Here is a 19,689-nt window from a genome sequence, read left to right on the forward strand (position 1 = left end):
CCCAGTCTGGATGTGATGATACACATGTTCTAGCGCAGATGTGGTTCCTGTTATGCTAGAGTTGCACCTAAAATCTCATCTGCAGTTAAAGGCAAAGCAAGCAAAATCTCTGAAGAATGTCAAGGGAAGCTGAAAAAAGTTTCAGTGAAATTTCCCTGAGGATTTTCGAACGTTCTGCTTATCCCTGGCTTGAAAATGGTGTTTGGCCAGAGTGAAATTCAAGCCAAATTTGGAGCTGCTCTAGTGGTAGAAGATCTGAGAAGTGGAAAATACTTTCAGTGAGACTTCTGATATTTATTAGGTTTTGAACAGTGTTATCCTATGAAAAATGGAATTAATAGTCACCATTTTGCTGTGTAGATGAATAAGCCAAAGAATAAAAAGCACTTGACTCACTGAAGAGTAGGGCTGTTGGAAAAAAAATTGGTAAAATTCGGATTCGGCAAAATTTGGCCCGTTTTGATTCGGGCCGTGCCGAAGTCCAAACTCCCCCACTTCGGATCCCCGAAATTTGGGTGAGATCTGGAGTTTGGGGGAAAATTCGCCCCCCCCCCTTCAGGGGCTTCCCTGAAGGCTTGCGGAGGGGGGAGGTAGAACAGATCTGCGCCTCCCGGCTTGGAGGCACAAATCTATTCCAAGCCCCCCCGCACGCCTTCAGGGGACTCCCCTGAAGGCGCGCGGGGGGGGGCCTTTAAATAGATTTGTGCCTCCCGGCTGGGAGGCACAGATCTATTCCATGGTGGAACAGAGGCGCAGATCTATTCCACGGTGGAACAAATCTGGTGGAACAGATCTGTGCCTCCCGGCTGGGAGACACAAATCTATTTAAAGGGCCCCCCGCGCACCTTCAGGGAAGCTCCAGCTGGAAGGCGCATATCTGTTTAAAGGGCCCGAATTCGCCAAATTTATTCAGGAACACCCTGAACTCGCCGAATTCGGCTCCCCGTTTCCCCCCCTTTTTTGAGTTCTGTTTAATCCGAACTGAAAAACCACCGAATTGGGGGAAATTCGGCTGTTTTTCGGTTCAGGCTGAACCGAATCGACAGCCCTACTGAAGAGTTCCTTAAATAGTTAACTTGTTTTAAAAATGACAATGTTTTTTATATATTTTTCTTTCTTAGATGCTACAAAAGTTTCTGTGATACCTAAGAATCCACAAATTTTGAAATCACATTCAGTTGAATTTAAATGCCGTGCTGAATATGACTCACATTTGAGACACCATTTTAAAATATCTTGGCGAAAAGATGGAGAAGAGCTTGACATGAACAGAACAGAGGAGGGCAGGTAATAAATAAGTTTTGTCTACTTTCGTGTGAGTACGATACGATTTTTAAAATGGTCTGAATGCAAATATAGATCTGTATCTGTTTACCTAACCCATTTCTGGTGTATTCTTTGATTCATATGATGTCAATAGAACCTGTGGCTATCCATATAGTATATTTAGAATGCCTAAAGCCTGAGCTGAATTACATTGACTTCAGGGGATTTAGAAGAGTGTAACTCTGCTATACTGTGACAGTGTTTTATCCCATCTTTTCTTCAAGGAACACAGGGTGGTGTAGTTTTCTCCCTTCTACGTAGCCTCCCTAGTAGGGTTGCCAACCTCCAGGTTCTAGCTGGAGATCTCCTGCTATTACAACTGATCTCCAGCCAACAGAGATCAGTTCACCTGGAGAAAATGGCCGCTTTGGCAATTGGACTGTATGGCATTGAAGTCCCTCCCCTCCTGAAACCCCACCTTCCTCAGGCTCCACCCCAAAATCCTCACGCCGGTGGTGAAGAGGGACCTGGCAACCCTACTCCCTAGGAGCCTGAACTGTGGGTAACTCTCTAGGTCAGATCTTTCCTTGGCTGTGAACTCACCATGGGCGTAACATTCTGGATGGCATCCAGACCCGTGTTAACACCAGCATAATGTAGCCATGATCCTATGTGCTCACACAGTATAGCAAAGTCATTAGCTAAAACAAAGCTAACATAGCAATAGCACCAACCACTTCCATGGTGCCCCTAGAACCACCAGAATGTCATCACTGTACTTGATCCATTCACCTTTTCACACACATGCAGCCAGGAAAAGCCTTCTGCATGCAACTTATTTGTAAAAAGGCTTCAGAAGCTCCTGCAGTTAGGATGCCAGCGATGAGTACTGGTAGCCACTAGCTCTACCACTCTCCTCAGGCATGAACACATACACATGAAGATGCCTTCTACTGCATCTGACTAATGGTCCATCACAGTCGGTATTGTCTACTCAACTGGAGGGGCCTCTCCTATCAGGCAGAGGTCTTTCACATCACCTGCTACCAAACCCTTCAACTGGAGAAGCCGGGGATTGAACCTGGGACTCTGGTTTCAGGTTACTCCACAGAGGCAGACAACCAAAAAGCTGGTGATGGCCACTTCAGTCTCTCATGGACCTATCCTGTGGTAGAAGAAGAAGAAGAAGAACAGTTGGTTTTTATATGCCGACTTTCTCTACCACTTAAGGCAGAATCAAACCGGCTTACAATCACCTTCCCTTCCCCTTCCCACAACAGACACCCTGTGAGGTAGGGCTGAGAGAGCATGACTGGCCCAAGGTCACCCGGCTGGCTTCATGTGGAGGATTGGGGAAACAAATCCAATTCACCAGATTATGGTATGCCTCTTCTGCTGCCTCCTTCATGGGATAATTACAAAAGAGCTTAAGAAAAGCCCTGCTGGATCAGACCAAGGCCCATCAAGTCCAGCAGTCTGTTCACACAGTGGCCAATCCGGTGCATCTAGGAAGCCCCCAAACAAGACGACTTGTTACAACTGCATAGTTCAGTATCCTAGGAAAGCACAGGCTCAGGAGGGAGAAAAGTTGAAATCAATCATCCGATGTTTCCTGCTAATTCCAATGGGTGTGTTTAAAGTTATGCTCTTTGCTGGTGGATCATACATCATTGTTTGATTCAAGACTGATCAGTGAACAAACATAGGATTCTGACTAACTTCCATGCCTGGCAGAGCCTCAGTGGTGCAAAGGAATCACCATGCCAGCCGGTATTATGTGTGCTCTGCTGGCAAATGGGATTTAGGAATGATGATATCCGACCAGTGGATGTAATCATGGTGTTGTGTAGGGCACTTGACCCTCTTGTCTCAGCATCTGAAAAAAAGTTATGTGAGAGTCATTAAAGCCTATGGAAGCTGTGGTATTGGCAGTAGTGAACGGAGAGAATTAGAATGATTTCTATCTTGGTTAAATATAAAGTAGTTTGTTTCTGCAGATATGCTATCCACGAGCTTCATAGTTGTCCTGGAAGGACCTCTAGTGGTGAAGAAATAGTTCTAAGCCCGCATTGTATTTTTGTATTCGGTAGCCTGAGATTTACTGTGAGCTTAGTTCAAACTAGCCAAGTAAACATACCAAGTATGAGTTTCATTGGTCATCTCATGGTTACATCATGTGATGTAGTAGCAAAATTCATGGGGATGGGGAGGGAAATTCCTCAAACCATAGGGAGTAAAAACAAAATCCAGCCTGGATATGAGCCATTGGGAGCCGTTGGACATGGTGGTCTTGTAATGATCCCCTCCCCCGGCTTCTGCTTTAAAGCTGTAAGAGAGCAGAGCTTCTACATATTAGTTTTACATCTCTTGAGAAATACATATATGTGTGGATTGCTATGCCTGAACCATATGTTTCCTATCTGTGAACTCCTTACTACTAGATGAAGTCGGCTATATTATGAAACTGATCACTCCTGTCTTTCTATATAAGAGTGGGCTTCTGAAACTACAGGTGCTGGTCAGTCCTGGTTTAAAAAATTATAGCAATTAAAAAACAACCTTGCAACTTTCAAACTATTTAACTGGCTCTGCCTGGTTTAAAAATTATAGCAATTAAAAAAACAAAACCTTGCGACTTTCAAACTATTTACAGTAACTGGCTCTGAAAATTATTTTGTATGATACAAAAGAGCCCCGTGGTGCAGAGTGGTAAGCTGCAGTCCTGCAGTCCAAGCTCTGCTCACGACCTGAGTTCGATCCCGAAGGAAGTTGGTTTCAGGTAGCCGGCTCAAGGTTGACTCAGCCTTCCATCCTTCCGAGGTCGGTAAAATGAGTATCTAGCTTGCTGGGGGTAAAGGGAAGATGACTGGGGAAGGCAATGGCAAACCACCCCGTAAACAAATTCTGCTTGCTAAACTTCGGGATGTGATGTCACCCCATGGGTCAGGAATGACCCGGTGCTTGCACAGGGGACCTTTACCTTTACCTTATATGATGCAAAAAGTCATTTCATTCCACTAGTTCCTTCCAGGATGCATAGATCTGCCATAAAGAAATTTCGCCTTCCTTTTAATGGAAGCAGCATCACACACAGCAGGGAATTCAGAAGCTCTGTGTATGCACTGGAACCCACAAGGAGTCCTTTGGACAGAGATCGAACACTCAGGTTCACATCCAGTTCAGCCATGATCTTGATTTAATGCTTTTAATAAGCCATTCTCAGTGTAATCTAATCTAAAGGTCTTATTGAAATGATAAATAAGAATTACATAGCGCCTTGGATTAAAAAGCATTTAATAACTTTTAAAAAACACCTACATTTCCATAAAGTGGATAATGATATATTTCTACTGTAAATGAATTGTTCTGTTGTAATTGTTACATTATTGTGCTAGCAACATTATTCCAATATATGTGCTTGTGCATTTTGCAGAGTGGGACACATAGGTGGCAAACAGCATGTCATTATCCTAATATATTTATTTTACTATTATTTTCTCCATCATGTATAATTTATATTTCATTTGCAGAATCATTATTGAGAGGGACACGTTGTTAATACCAAGTGTGGAACTAGAAGATAATGGAGTGTACACCTGCGTAGGCAGTACATCACTTGACAGTGCCATAGACGATTCCCACTTAACTGTCCTCCGTAAGTTAATTTCCATACATGCATTTGCACAGTTCAGGCTGTTAGTAGTAGTTTAAATCCCTCTGGGAAATGTTTTCCTTACTCCTGTTCTGTCTGCTACCAAGAAATGGATTTACTCCTGAAATGTGGGGTATCATCACACAATCAATCAGATTAATTTCTATGCTGGTCAAAGGAATCAGCATTAGGGATCTGAAAAGGGTCATGACCCAAACATCCTCAGGCTGATCGTGTTTACTTGGAAATGAGATTTCATTGGGATGGGACATTTCCAAACAGAATGGAAAGAAGGGAAGAATCTGCATTAGGAGGAGGCCAGTTGGAAGCATGTCAATGACAAGGGAGAAGGAAATTGAATGACAGATGTCATGAGACTACAGAACAATCATGACTGTAGTGCAGAAATCTTCCTTGTAGAGCATCCAAGAAGTCTCACAAAACCCCACTTGTCAAAACATTCTGATGAATGTTAAAAACTAAAAGTATCAACTTCCAACTTGAATTCCGTTTCATCATTTCATAAGTGGCCCCCTCCAAATATTATAGAACACTTATATTGCTATCAGTCTACCTTTCTTAGAATACAAAATTCTTGATTCTCATATACAAAAGATCTTCATTGACTTGCAGCTGGGTTTTGGCACAATGGTCTGGGACCATAGTATCTTAAGGTTTCCATATGTTCCCGTGTGAACCCACCCATCAGTTAATGTCTTTCTCAGATGCCTTTCCACTAGTACCCTGCCTTCAGAGGCCAGGTAGATTTTTACCAAGGAAGGGACTTGTCTCTGGTGGCTCCCCAGATTTGGACCACCTGCCATAATTCATTTTAATGTTGTCAAGTCACTCTATAGGGCGACTCTGTAGGGTTTTCAAGGCAAGAAACGTTTGGAGGTGGTTTGCCATTGCCTGCCTCTGCATCACACCCCTGGTATTCCTTAGAGGTCTTTCATCCAAATACTTGCCAAGGTCGAGGCTGCAAGAGTGTGACTGGTCACCCAGCAAACTTCCATGGCATGAGTTGTGATTTGAAAGTGGGTTTCCCAGATCCTAGACTGACACCTTAACTACTACACCACATTGGCTCTCAGTTAAGTTATATAGGGGCCTATATTAACATGTTTAAGGTGTCCGATGGTTCGATGTATCCATGCCTTTAAAAACATACGCAGGGCCATCTTAAGTAGAGTCTATCAGCAGAGACCCTTCTAAATCCATTAAAATCAATGGGCTTATAACAGTGAAACTCTAATTAGGATGACTCTGATAGATTATGTTTCAGCCATTTTTTGACCTATTGGTTTTCACTGCTGGTTTCTTATATATCCTTTAGCTAGAGATATTTGGTCAAATCCAAAGTAATTTGAGGTGGCTAAAAGTTAAAGGTTACAAATGACAAGGCAATGTGATTTGTAACCTTTGACTTATAGCCACAGCGAAAGCCTTAGGGCACATAGGAAGGTTATGTGTTCCAAATAAATAATGGAACTGTATTTTCCATTGTTTCTGAGCATAGTTGACAGACGTATTATGGAAGGAACATCATATAATTTCAATTCATTTTGAAACCAGTTCTGATCAACTTTTCCTCTTTTCGTACACACATTTAATTTCACCCTCGGCTGCTGGTGCCAAGGTTGCTGGAAATGCTACCCCCAGCTGTGCTCCTGTTAGTTCCATACAGATGCCATTTCCTTTCACATTACCAGACAACCACATCTCGCTGCCTTTTAAAGATCCCACACTTCTATTTTTAGCCATCTATTACATTCATATATTTATACAGAATTTTCCTCTAGCTCTGCCTCATTGCTTTCCTGCTACCATGAGAGTTGCTTAATAAGAATCCTGCTGTGGCGGATGCAAGGAATAAAATCTGACCTTTGTTGAGGAACTTTTCTAGCTTCTCTTCTTTTTTTCCCTTCAATGAGAAAGAAATATCATATGTCATTAGGGTTGCCAACCTCCAGGTAGCAGCTGGAGATCTCCTGCTCTTACAACTGATCTCCAGCCAATAGAGATCAGTACTCCTGGAGAAAATGGCCTCTTTGCCAATTGGACTCTATGGCATTGAAGTACTTCCCCTCTCCAAACTCCGCCCTCCTCAGGCTCTGCCCCAAAACATCCCCAGTGATGAAGAGGAACCTGGCAACCTCATACGACATAACTGCGTAAAGGCCTGCACCAGCATTCCAGGGGGCATGCCAGCATCCTAGGGGGTGTTCATGGGATGTGCAGGGTGGGGGAGCTACCTATAGGCAGCTCCCTGTCCTCTTTCGGCACTGGACGCCAGCATGGAGAATGGAGGGGCTGTGACTGCTATTTTGCAGGTGCAGCCTTGTTATTCTCTATGGGACATTTTGCCCCATTTAAACTTTTAGAAGCCAGTAAACAGCTTTTTAAAAGCTTTCAGCAGCCGGGAAATGGGTTAGGAGGTGGCACGGCAGCACCTCCTTCCCACGTCCCCGGCTGCTGACAGCTCAGGAATGTGCTGTAAGTTACCCATCTCATTCCAGATGAGCAAGCCATTGTGGTTACTACTCCAGATTGCAGTAGGTGGGGAAAACTATGAAGTTTACTGGGTGGTCTTGGAGTCACTATCTCTCAGCCTATACCTCATAGAGCTCTTGTAAAATTAAAATGACCAGATTCTCCAGATGAAATGAATATTTTGTGGATTCCAGTGCTACTGTTATTCATTCATGTTCCAGGTTTTGTTCATTTGTTTTTAAAAGGATAAGATGTTCTGTTCAGTCTCTCCACACTGACCAAGGAATCAGACATACTCTTTTGCTATTCTGAGTATTTAAATGTGCTCTCCTACGGATGTGTATATGCTTACTGAAGGAAGGATGGGGTCACAAACCATCCAGTGGTTTCTCTCATATTTTATTCTAAAATATCCAGCGCAGTTCACTGGAGGAGGGTGCATAATATATGGACCATTGGTCTTAGGTTTGTGTCATTCTGATCACCCCTTTAGAAATGTACAGTGCCATTGCGGAAATATTGTCTTCTCTGTTGCTGAGAGCAAAACATCACAACTCACTTTTCTCATATTTCTTCCCCATTCTTTAGATATCCCCGACCCACCAGAAGACCTCTACCTCTCGGAGAAGCAGAACAGAAGTGTTAGATTGTCATGGACTAGTGGAAACAGCAACAACAGCCCAATTAATGGTATTACAGAGTCTTATATCATTCTTTCACTCTACGCCCATGACAGCAAGTGATCAGAAAGAAGCTAACACCCAAAGCTGGGCTTAATTGGTTGTATTGTTGAAAGGTTTTTGTTCCTAATCATTTTCTTCCCTTCTTATCAATCCTTTAATTCCCATTCACTGCATGCCGTGTCATCCCCTTCCTTATGTTTTATAGAATCTATTGTGGAATTTGAAGAGAACCGATGGGAGCCCAGAAAATGGCAGGAACTAATCAGGATCCCAGGGAATGTTACTACGGCTGTTGTGTCACTTGCCCCTTTTATAAATTACCAATTCCGCGTGGTCTCTGTTAATGGAGTTGGGAGAAGCCGGCCCAGTGAATCATCTGAACGATATGAAACACCACCTGCTGGTATGCATTGTTATCTTTCTCTTATATATCTAGTGGAGCAAATGTGCAGGGATGGAACACTGCTGTAGAGCCAGAGACAAAAGTGGTCTACTGGCAATAAGGTTGCCAGGTCCCTCCTTTGCAACCGGTGGGAGGTTTTGGGGGCAGAGCCTGAGGAGGGCGGGGTTTGGGGAGAGGAGGAACTTCAATGCCATAGAGTTCAGTTGCCAAAGCAGCCATTTTCTCCAGGTGAACTGATCTCTATTGGCTGGAGATCAGTTGTAAGAGCAGAGGATCTCCAGCTAGTACCTGGATGTTGGAAACCCTACCTGGCATCCATCTTGTGTGCCATGCTACAGATCCAACTGGGAAAGTTCAGAGTTATTTGCCCGTTTCCTCCTGGGAGAACATTTGGTGTAACATGAAAACAAAAGGACAAAAGACAGACTTCTTCAGCATTTGTTTAGCTCTCTTTTGCAGCAGATAAGGCACAACTCACTAATCTAATCAGAGATAGAACTCCAGAGAATTGTGATGGACACAAATAAACTCATCAAGTTGCTAGCCAAGTCCTCTGACTCACTCTGGAAGATAGTTTCCCAGACCTCGACTTCATCTAAAACTTTATAGCCAATGCGCAGGGGTACTTAGCCCAAAGTACCTAGGCATTGTTTCTGTTCTTTTCTCCTTCCTACTCCTAAACTCATCAAGAGCAATCAGATGTTTTGTCCACTAGCAATGACAGGTTTTTACCAGACATTGCCAGGCTCAGTGACACCATACCTCCAACTCCTCTTTGGGGTATAAATATCTCCCTGTTCACCATAGCAACTGGCTAGCGTTTTTCCTTGGATCCAAAAACATGAACCCTATACTTGCATGTACAGTCCTCCTTTGCTTCCCTTATGAGAATGCTGGTCATTACTTGCTCCATGCAGCTGCCTCTATCTGGACTTCACTCCCCAGATCATTAAATTTACTTTCCCGTGGGAACCTCTAATCCTTGTGTCCACCCCCTCCTACCTCTCTTTTCCTAGTTCTTGAGTGTGTCTGCTTTTGTGTGTGTTTTGTGGAGTGTGTGTGTTTAAAAAGTTATTTTTACAATAAAAATCAATTAATTGTTAAACCAAATCTCTTTATGAAGAGTTTTCCACTGGAATATGATCTCTGAATAAAAAGGGAAATGATTCTGGTTACCCTTGCCTCTTTGAACCTGGTAGGAGCCTTGCAAGGAGAGAGAGAGAGACGAAACCTGGAACTTCTCTACACCTATGGCTGTGTAGGTGGTGATAAGCAAGGCTGGTGGAAGTAATGGCCAAGTTTGGAGCCAGGATGGACCTGCCCAAAAGGCTGACCAGGTGGATGATGTGAGGGATAACTCCCTCAAAATCAGAAGCTTGTGTGAATAAGCAGTGATGTAGATCAGCCATTTAATTAATTCCAATAATTCTTCAAGAAATACTACTAGTTGAACCCACTTTCTGTTGTCTTGTGTTATTATGGGGGGGGGGGGGCAGAGCAAAGGAGAAGGGACTGTTTCTGCTCCCTTCCTCATTTTGAAGAAACTTGCCTTACAATATCTTGAATGTCCACACACCGAAATGTTCCTTCGGAAGAGATTACTATATCCCAGGGCCCTCCAAAATCGGCTGCAACTGGTACAAGAGATAATTCTGTGTTTTTAAGACTCAGTCTAGTCCTTTTTTTATGTAGAAGCCATTTCTGGTTAGGCTATTTAGCAAGATTTATTGTGAGTCTCACAGTACTACAGGATGTTGGACAAATTTCTATTCAGAACCTATTTCTCTTCATATAACATGAAATAACGAGTTCCTGAAAATACTTTTATGGAACAGCTGTTCTACAGTGCTTATTCATTTATATTCTTTTTTTAACATTCCCAGCCTTACGGTACTGTGCCTCATACTAATAATATACCTTCTGTTTTGCGAGTCCCATAAGGCTGTCTCCTTAGAACCTTCCCATTAACATCTGGTGCTTTCAACTACCACTTAGTTTTTATCTGATCATTTTAACTAAAATGGCTGAAACCATATATACCTTGCATGTTATTTTGTTGTTGCACCTTTTTATATTAGTGTCACAAGTTCACCTCACAAGAAGTGGTCCCAGGTTCTCATAATGGTCTGAGAAGCACCACAAAAAGATGCATCACATTTGGGTGTTAAAGTTACTACCGTGGAAACATGCTGAACAATTATCATGTCAGATCAACTCAAACCGTTAGGGAGAATGTTAATACAGGATTTATCACATTTAGCTGGCTATTCTGTAAAGGAGAAAGGTATGTGGGGGAAAATAAAACAATGGTTAACTAATAGATTGTCTCATTGTATTTTTGTCTTGTTTATTTCTTATGCACAGCTCCAGACAAGAACCCAGAAAACATTCGAGTTGAAGCTTCTGAACCCCATGAGATGATCATGAAATGGGAGGTAATTCCTTTTTAATACTTGGGAACACAAGTACCCTACTACTCTGTTCAGCAAAGTTACAAGCCTTTCTCCAGCCAAAGAGCCTTCTTTTTCTGGAAGAGGAGCCCCATAAGTTGGAAGAAAGTTGCTTAGGTTGGAAGACTTCAAACGATGGCTTGTTAGGGTACATCAAAACAGGGCCTGGTTTATTAACCACAATTAGCATTAACTATGATTTTAAGGATGCTAGCCTCCAAGTGGGACCTGGGGATCCCCCGGAAGCTAGGGATCTGGGACTTACCCAGAGCCTGTTTTGCTGATCCAGGCTGGTTGGAGTAGGACCAGGAAGCCTGTGGAACCGGCTGGCTTCCACGCGTTTCACTTCTTTACTCCTCTGCTTGCTGGGGCTCAGTTGGCCAGCTCATATGGCCAATCAGCCTGCTCTCTGGAGGCTCAAAATGAGCCTCTCCGGAGAAGGCTGGGGTGGGGCCAGGAAGCTTAGACAGATGTCGGAGGGAAGGTTTTTCTCTCCAGTCCATCTTAAGGATATTTAAGGAGGCACATTGCTGCCTCCTCTTCAGTTCACCACAGGTTTTGCCTCCCCCCCCCATGTTCATTTTTTATGAGTTCTTGCTAATTTGTCACAACTTTGGCAGTGTTTAGTATGGGGCTGGAATCCGTTTTTGGGGGAAATCAGCCTGCACTCCCCTTTCCCCGGTTCAGGGGATCCCATTAAGGGATTTTGGGAGAGGCTTCGGTGGAGACATGCCCAGCTTGGGGAGCTGTCCGAAACAGCCTCCTCTCAAGTGGCAGGGGTATCACCAAGTGGCCCATGCCCAGGTGAAACCATTGTACCACCATCCCTATGCTACTCCAGCTGGCATGCTGGGAATAGGATGACATCTGGAGCATTGGGGTCGAATTACATCACTGCTCCAGCCCACATGCTGCACCAATGCATCTTTCAGCTGTTGCCAATTCAAGTTGTGGCCATTTTTTTTCTCCAAATAAAATCTTGTTCCAATTATAAGTGTGTTGTTTATACGTTATAGTTAATCATGTGTTAAACTACGAATAGGTTGCTTGTCTCGTCATCATTTCACGCTTGGCCCTGGGTCGGCAATTACAGTTCATCTTCAAACTATAGAGATCAGTTCCCCAGGAGAAAATGGATGTTTTGGAGAGATGTTTTGGAGGGTGTGACGTACCCCACTGAGGTCCCTGTCCTCCTTAGACACCACCCTCAAATCTCTAGGAGTTTCCCAACCTGGACCTGGCAACCCTATATGGTTTTGCTTAATATATGAACTTGCACATTCTGATTTAATCCCAGCTTGTTCCTTCACTGCCCTTTTGACAAAGAAAGCCACAATACCAGTCAGGTTTCTGCAAGAGGGATGGAGAGAGAAAGCAATGAAACCTGCATTTGTTGAGGCAAACCAGTATTTGAATTATTGTCTGAGCACCACATCCTGATTTCATAGAATATCCATAGTTATAAGCCATGGCTTTGTGTTATGTTTGAAGTGAACCAGTTATTGCCTTTGAGAGTAAGCCCCATTGCACACCAAAGAACTTACTGTTTACTAAACCCCATATCATTAATCCATATATGGTGGGGTTTATAATTTGTTTACTACTATTCCTCTGTCTCTGAAACTGGTCCAGATCTCCAAAAGACATGAAATTCAGTGGGTGAACTTGGCCCTGTTTGCTGTCTCTGAGCCAAAACTGCTTCACAGAATTGTTGTAAGGATAACCTCATATTTTCTGCCCAACTTTATGGTTGCTCTTAGGAAACACATCAGGTGTTACTGGCATGCAGCACATAACTTTTACAGCCTCTCTAGAGCTTGAAATATTCATCCATGTTGTTATCAACCCTCTTCAGGGGTGATAACAAGTGACCAGTTACAATAGGTGTATTAAACAAAGCTGTTAGACACGCGTGTGCCAGCTACTGGTGCTGGCTATTGCTGTTGTATAAATGAATCCGCTAGGCAAATGCCTCAAACAAGTCATAAAAATAGTATTAGTATTATCCATTAAGTTATCCAGACATAAATTAGGATGTTTTTTTGTTGAACATTTAATACCCTAAAGGCTTTTAAAGTTATGTTTTAATGGTCAAACCTGCTACGGAACATTAAAGCGCAAACCAGCATAATGTAACCACAATAAAGATCATACATTTTTCACGTGAGTTAATTTTCGTTGTAAAGCAAACAGCAAGCTTGCTGCCAATACATTAAATTATATGATTAAATAATATGAGTGCTTTCGATTCATCTGTTCAGTTACTTATGTGTTTTGCTTTGTTTAAAGCCACAATGTCTTCTTCCTTTCAGTTACCTTAAAATTATCTTTGGAAAATAGTCCCAAGTTTTCTTTTACAGAATTGGATCCTACCGAACTATGCAATCATTTGTCTGTTTAGCCACAGCTTTGTCATTACCACAGCAATGTCATCTCATTGTGACTTCAATTTGTAGCCCCTGAAGCCCATGGAGCAAAACGGACCGGGGATGGAGTACAAAGTAAGTTGGCGACGACAGGGCCTTGAGACTGACTGGAATGAAGAAACGGTGAAAAAGCATTCCTTGATACTGAAGAACACCCCAACCTTTATCCCATATGATATCAAAGTCCAGGCGGTGAACAGTCTTGGGTCTGGCCCTGAACCCGTTGTCATAACTGGCTATTCAAGCGAGGACAGTAAGTAACAGTAGCCACTATTCCACAAACTGTTCTGTGGGTGGTTTTCAAGCTGAATGATGAAACAGGGGGTCAAACTGATGTGTGTGTGTGTGTAAAGTGCCGTCAAGTTGCAGCCGACTTATGGTGACCCCTTATGGGGTTTTCAAGGCAAGAGACTAACAGAGGTGGTTTGCCAGTGCTTTCCTCTGCATAGCAACTGTGGTATCCCTTGGTGGTCTCCCAGCCAAATACTAACCAGGGCTGACCCTGCTTAGCTTCTGAGGTCTGACGAGATCAGGCTAGCCTGGGCCATCCAGATCAGGGTGGTCAAACTGATAAAGACATTTATTTAAATGCCACTATGCAGGAATATGCAGGGAAACAAAAGCATCTTAATACATGCAGTCTTCCCCCCCCCCCCCCGCAAAAAAAAATTTTTTTTTTGGCGAGAGATGAGGAAAAGTTTTCATGTGGTGGCTTTTCTCTGTTCATAATCCCAGTAACAATGATTCTAAAGACTCCTTTAGAATCTTGTTTCATTTGGTTATATTCATAAAAACTCTTTAACGATAGGAGAATGTTAGGAAGAAATTCCTTCTATTCAGAACTGCTGTAAAAGCATATCCTAATAGACCCCACACATGCTCATAATTGCACTGAATTCTAGGTTTCCTTGTGTCTCCCCTGGTCCAGACCTTCTAAGCTTCATAAGAAACTCAGTGACCCATTGCCTTCTTTCCTCAGTCTTTTATGAGTTCAACACAACACCAGAGGAGTGAGGAATGGTATCTTCTACTCAGGATCAAGTTCCATCTCCAACCAATTATCTATCCTCACTTTAGAGTCCTGCAAAAATGAACTCATCCCTAAAATCCTTCCTTCTGCTCTCCCATTAAAAGCACTTCTGACATAAACAACAGTGTTGGATTTTAATATAAGCATACAGGAAAATAAAGATGTAATAAAATAACTGCAGTAAACAGTCATATCGGGAAGCAATTGTTTCCTGTATAAAGTATGAAAGACTGAAAAACCGCTGAATCCCTGTTGAGAAAATTGGACAACTGTCTTTTCCAGAAAGCTGTTGTTACAGTGCTGTTTTAGCTTCCTGTCTCCTATCGTGTTTAGAAAATGGAGATATAGAGAAAGGAAGATTATAGGCCTCCTGCTGCAATGCTTGGAATCAAATTCGTTTTCAAACAGGTTTTCTTTTTCCAAGCAGCTTTCAAGGATTTAAGGATTAGAACTCAGGAAAGAGGAAACCCCACTGTAGCCATTTAGAACGGGACACCTGAAAGTCTTTGGTGTGAATAGCATAGGCACAATTCAGTATATCTTATCAGCAGGTAATTGAGATTATAACAACAAGTGGATTACCAAATTGTTTAACACAATTCATATTTACACTTACGTGGATAAAAATCATAAGACAGCAACATGGTTTCGGAAGGCTAAAGATGGCTCCAATAATCTAAAAGGTAAGGGTCAACTGCAGAGGACTCAGAATGCTGGGTATATATTCTTAAAAACAATGACAACAACCCTAGACTCTATTTACAATGGGAGACTCTGCCTTTCACTAAACAAACAAATAAAAAATCTAGGCTCCACACCAGTACATTTGATTGAGCCCTGTCAATTGAGTGTTCCTCACCTTTGCCTTCAGCTACCCCCTAAGACCCCTGAAAGATAATGCTAGAGGCTGCGGGGATCCCCGTAGACAAATATGAGAGCTGAAAGGATGAACCTGCCCCCAACTCCTTCTGTTTTGTTTTATTCAAGTACTGAGAGCCCCACCTTTCCTCTTGGCTCAAGGCAGCTTACAAATCACAGTTTAAAGCATACCAGTGAAAATGAAATCCCTGAACAATCCCTCTTGTCTGCTAAAAGATACCTGCAGTCTATACCCCAAATAGGCTGGGAAGGCAGCATGGTATAGCCCAATCTCATCAGATCTCGGCAGCTAAGCAGGGTCAGCCCTGGTTAGAATCATGCAGCCAATTAAATGGGGCATTGTTGAGGACAAACAGAACAAATCCAGAGAGTGCATTCCTATTAGTAGGGAGAGATATAATTTTAAAACAATAAAAATTGGGTCAGCAACTGCAGCAGTGAGCTTCAATAAAGGAGGTGTTTCAGGTAATATTCCAGCCCCTTTTCTGCCATGTTTTGCATCAAAAATGTTCAACCTGAACATTCAGTTCAGTTCTGTAGAAGTATCGACCGCTCATACCAATCCTATGTGAATTTACTTGGAAGATCTACTAAGCTCACTCTTACTTGGTAAGCATGTTGCCTCGATTTCACTGAACATTGGGTGAGCACTTGATTCACACTCTGTGGCCTATTTAGGGTTGCCAACTGCCAGGTAGTAGCAGGAGATCTCCTGCTAATTCAACTGATCTCCAGCCGATAGAGATCAGATCACCTGGAGAAAAATGGCCGTTTTGGCAATTGAACTCTATGGCACTGAAGTCCCTCCCCTCCCCAAACCCCACCCTCTTCAGGCTACGCCCCCCCCAAATCACCCGCTGGTTGAGAAGAGGGACCTGGCAACCCTAGGCCTATTTTTTTCTGTTCCAGGTACAGTTTCTTAATTTCTATTTATTTGTTTATTTAAATTTATAGCCCGTCCTCATGCCTGGCCGGGCTCAGGGCAGGTAACAACACTTTAAAACAATATAAAACCATAACACTTCCAATTTAAAACAGCAACAGTCATCATCAATCTACGTATAAATATAAATGAATGTAAAAATAAATATACTACTATGGTGCTCATTCAAGTAATAGACTTGGTCAAGCAGCCAAACCCCACAAAATAATCAGAAGGTGGTGGGAGGGATGGGGAGGCCAGCACCGATGGACAACTTACGGCTGCCCCCAGTTGTTGGCCTGGTGGAATAATTCTGCCTTGCAAGCCCTGCAGACCTCTTTAAGGTATAATAATATATAAGGTTTATTAATACAAGTTTATTTAATACATTTATATTCTGCCTAGGGTTGCCAGGTCCCTCTTCTCAACCGGCGGGAGATTTTTGGGGGTGGGGTTAGGGGAGGGGAGGGACTTCAATGCCATAGAGTTCAATTGCCAAAGCGGCCATTTTTCTCCAGGTGATCTGATCTCTATTGGCTGGAGATCAGTTGAATTAGCAGAAGATCTCCTGCTACTACCAGGCAGTTGGCAACCCTAATTCTGCCTCACCTGCTCATGGCAGCTGTTTAATTTGTTCATATGAGAGATTTGATGGAAACTTAAGGTAGCTTTTAAATAGATCACATCTAATATTTTAAACTAGTCAGAGTAGGGTTGCCAGCCTCCAGGTATAGCTGGAGATCTCCTGCTATTACAACTGATCTCCAGCCGATAGAGATCAGTTCACCTTGAGAAAATGGCCGCTTTGGCAATGGGACTCTATGGCATTGATGTCCCTCCCCTCCCCAAACCACGCCCTCCTCAGCCCCCCCTTAAATCTCCAGGTATTTCCCAACCTGGAGCTGGCAACCCTAAGTCAGAGGTCCCTAACATAACACCCACTGACACCTTTTCTGCTGCCACGTGTTTTTAAAAAGTGGGAGAGACCAGGGTGGGACTTTTGCCAGGAGGTCTTCTGATTAGCCATTGGAGATTTGATAGGCTGTGCAGATTTTTAAAAATGTTGCTTTGGCAGCAGCTGCCACCACAGCACAAGGCTCTTTACTTTGTGACTGAAGGTAAGCTGGGACAACCATTTTGTAGCTAGTTCCACCTCCTGCCACAGTCATTTTATGGCAGCCATTTTGTGGCTGTCCCCACTACACTATGTCAGAATTCCAAATGTGCATACAGGCTCAAAAAGGGTGCAGACCCCTGAATTAGGGTCACTCACTTGAGGCTGTGGTGCAAAACCTGGACCCCCCCCCCCCCCGTTAACACCCTTGAGACAAATGGAAGGATTGATATTGGTGATAGCAAAATTTGCCACCAGCCCACTTTAAGAACTAGGGTCTGAGAATCTGCCGTGCCAATCCCACTCCCTTTTCAAAATGTTCCTCCCAAAATTGTGTGGTCACTCATAATTTTAAGCCGTTCGTTCAGATGAGCTTAACTTCAAAATTAACTTCACCAAATACAATAACTAACACATCTACATCATCTTCCTTGTCTCTAGTTCCAGAAGCAGCACCATCCAACGTTATTGTGCAAGTCATCAACAGTACTCTGGCTAAAGCCATCTGGTCTACAATTCCAAAGGACAGAGTTCATGGGCACCTGAGAGGTTATAAGGTATTTATTTTTATTTCTTTACTGTGCTTTTGGGATTCCCAGCAAAGTATTGTTGTAGAATATGGATCACGGTTATTCTCTGTCTTGTGAGTTCATTTTAACAGAACTGACCTTCTCACTACAGGTCAGCTGGTGGAAAACAAGAAGCCGCCTGGATGGGAAAAACCATCATCCCGAGAAACGTTCCCTGATGTTTAATGCAGACCGAAATGATGGAATGATTCCTGGTCTGGAGCCATTTAGTGAATATCGCTTAACTGTTTTGGCTTTTAATTCCAAAGGGGCTGGACCAGAAAGCCTTGCATATGATTTCCAAACCCCCGAGGGAGGTAAGAAAGGAGAAATTATGCAGGTGAAGGGAGGGGGGAATAGCCCATTTCCATAAGTATGTTTCTTCACTGCAGCTGTGCTTATTATGTGCTAGTCATTTCTCTCCATGACTGGGCGTTATCAGTCGGAGCTATCAAGTATACGTCTTTAGACTGATTTCATGTTTCTGTGTCCGTTGTTTTACTTATCAAAACTTCTTTCTGCACAGCTGGACTGATGAATACAGATGAATGATTACCAGCTTTGCATATGCAATCACTGCAATTGTGCTCTAGGCTTCACAAAATTATTGCTATTGTGCATGATACAGATATATTTTGTGTAGTTCTCCTTCCCTCGAAACCTTTAAGAAGGGAACAGAGAAGCATCAGTGCAGCCCCCCACACTGGGTTAGATCCCGCAGACATCTTAGGCTAACTTTGGCACTTTCCTCCAGCACAAGAGCATTTTGCATTGGTGGGAATCTTCTTGCCCGACAAGAAAATGCCAGAGTTAGTGAAACAGACATGCGGGATTCAATCTCAGTCCAGTGGTGGCATGTATGTGTGTGTGTGTGTGTGGGGGGTGACCTGGGGTGGAGATGCATGTACCTCTTTCAGATGTTAGAATGAAATATGAAGAGGAAATGTGAGTCCCTTGTTGTTTCAGTAGTTCTTGCAAGTTCTTATCTGAGGCCTATATGCAACCCTGTAAGTAATTCTTCATACAAAGAACTGGATGAATTAACCAGTTGGCTGCATAAGAGAGAATGAGTTAGAAAACAAATGTGTACAGGACAGAAAATGTCAAAACCATTTGGGTTTTGTGGAAGCTTGGAAACCTGAGGCAAACTCACGGTGTTATGGGAAAAGGTCATAACATGTACCAGCTGAAAGTGGAATGTTCTTCTATATTACATTAAAAGGTGGATGAACATGGGAGTTAGTGTTTGCTTTAAGATCTCTGAAATTCAGGAATATGTGAGTAAGGTTTCCGGGAGGCTGGTGAGAGTTGTATTTCTTGGCCTGTTCCTCCATTGTGGTCCTGCCAATGGTACTTCATTCCTGACGGTTTTCAATAGCTTCAAACAGACAGAATTTGTTTGTGATTAACCTGAAGCCCTCAAACTCTTGAGCTCCCTCCTCTGCTTGGCTGAACAGAGGTGGAGCATTTACTGGTCAACAAACCAATGTAACCACAATTAATGGTGATGTCCAAACCTGGGCACTGTAATGAAAAGAGGCAGTTTGCTTCTTTCCTATGGATTGGAATTCTAAATCAGGATAAAACCATCACATTTTGGATGCTACGGCAAATTGTAGTTCAACTGAAGACTTCCATCTCAGTGTAGCACGTATTGAGAGGAAGCCTGGGGTTACTAGGGGTGCTTGAATACCCACCAGTTTGGCTTATCTCCTCTTAGCCAGCACCGAACAGGGGCGTGATTGTTTGATGATTAGTTCAACTGTTTGTTGTCCTGCTCATGACTGTTTAGACAGTTAATA

General features: G+C 43.0%; 1 protein-coding gene across 1 annotated transcript in view; it reads left to right on the top strand.

Moving 5' to 3' along the window:
- The window catches only part of CHL1 (cell adhesion molecule L1 like), a 216,737-nt gene that overhangs the window by 173,529 nt on the left and 23,519 nt on the right, over positions 1 to 19,689 (top strand). Inside the window, exons 14-21 of the mRNA XM_056852239.1 lie at positions 1,122 to 1,287; positions 4,797 to 4,921; positions 8,000 to 8,101; positions 8,300 to 8,497; positions 10,862 to 10,932; positions 13,404 to 13,626; positions 17,760 to 17,875; positions 18,000 to 18,204. Of these exons, the coding sequence (XP_056708217.1) occupies positions 1,122 to 1,287; positions 4,797 to 4,921; positions 8,000 to 8,101; positions 8,300 to 8,497; positions 10,862 to 10,932; positions 13,404 to 13,626; positions 17,760 to 17,875; positions 18,000 to 18,204 (1,206 nt within the window). The remainder of the gene's footprint in view (positions 1 to 1,121; positions 1,288 to 4,796; positions 4,922 to 7,999; positions 8,102 to 8,299; positions 8,498 to 10,861; positions 10,933 to 13,403; positions 13,627 to 17,759; positions 17,876 to 17,999; positions 18,205 to 19,689) is intronic.

Source organism: Euleptes europaea, chromosome 1, assembly GCF_029931775.1.
Source record: "Euleptes europaea isolate rEulEur1 chromosome 1, rEulEur1.hap1, whole genome shotgun sequence".
Classification (NCBI taxonomy): domain Eukaryota; kingdom Metazoa; phylum Chordata; class Lepidosauria; order Squamata; family Sphaerodactylidae; genus Euleptes; species Euleptes europaea.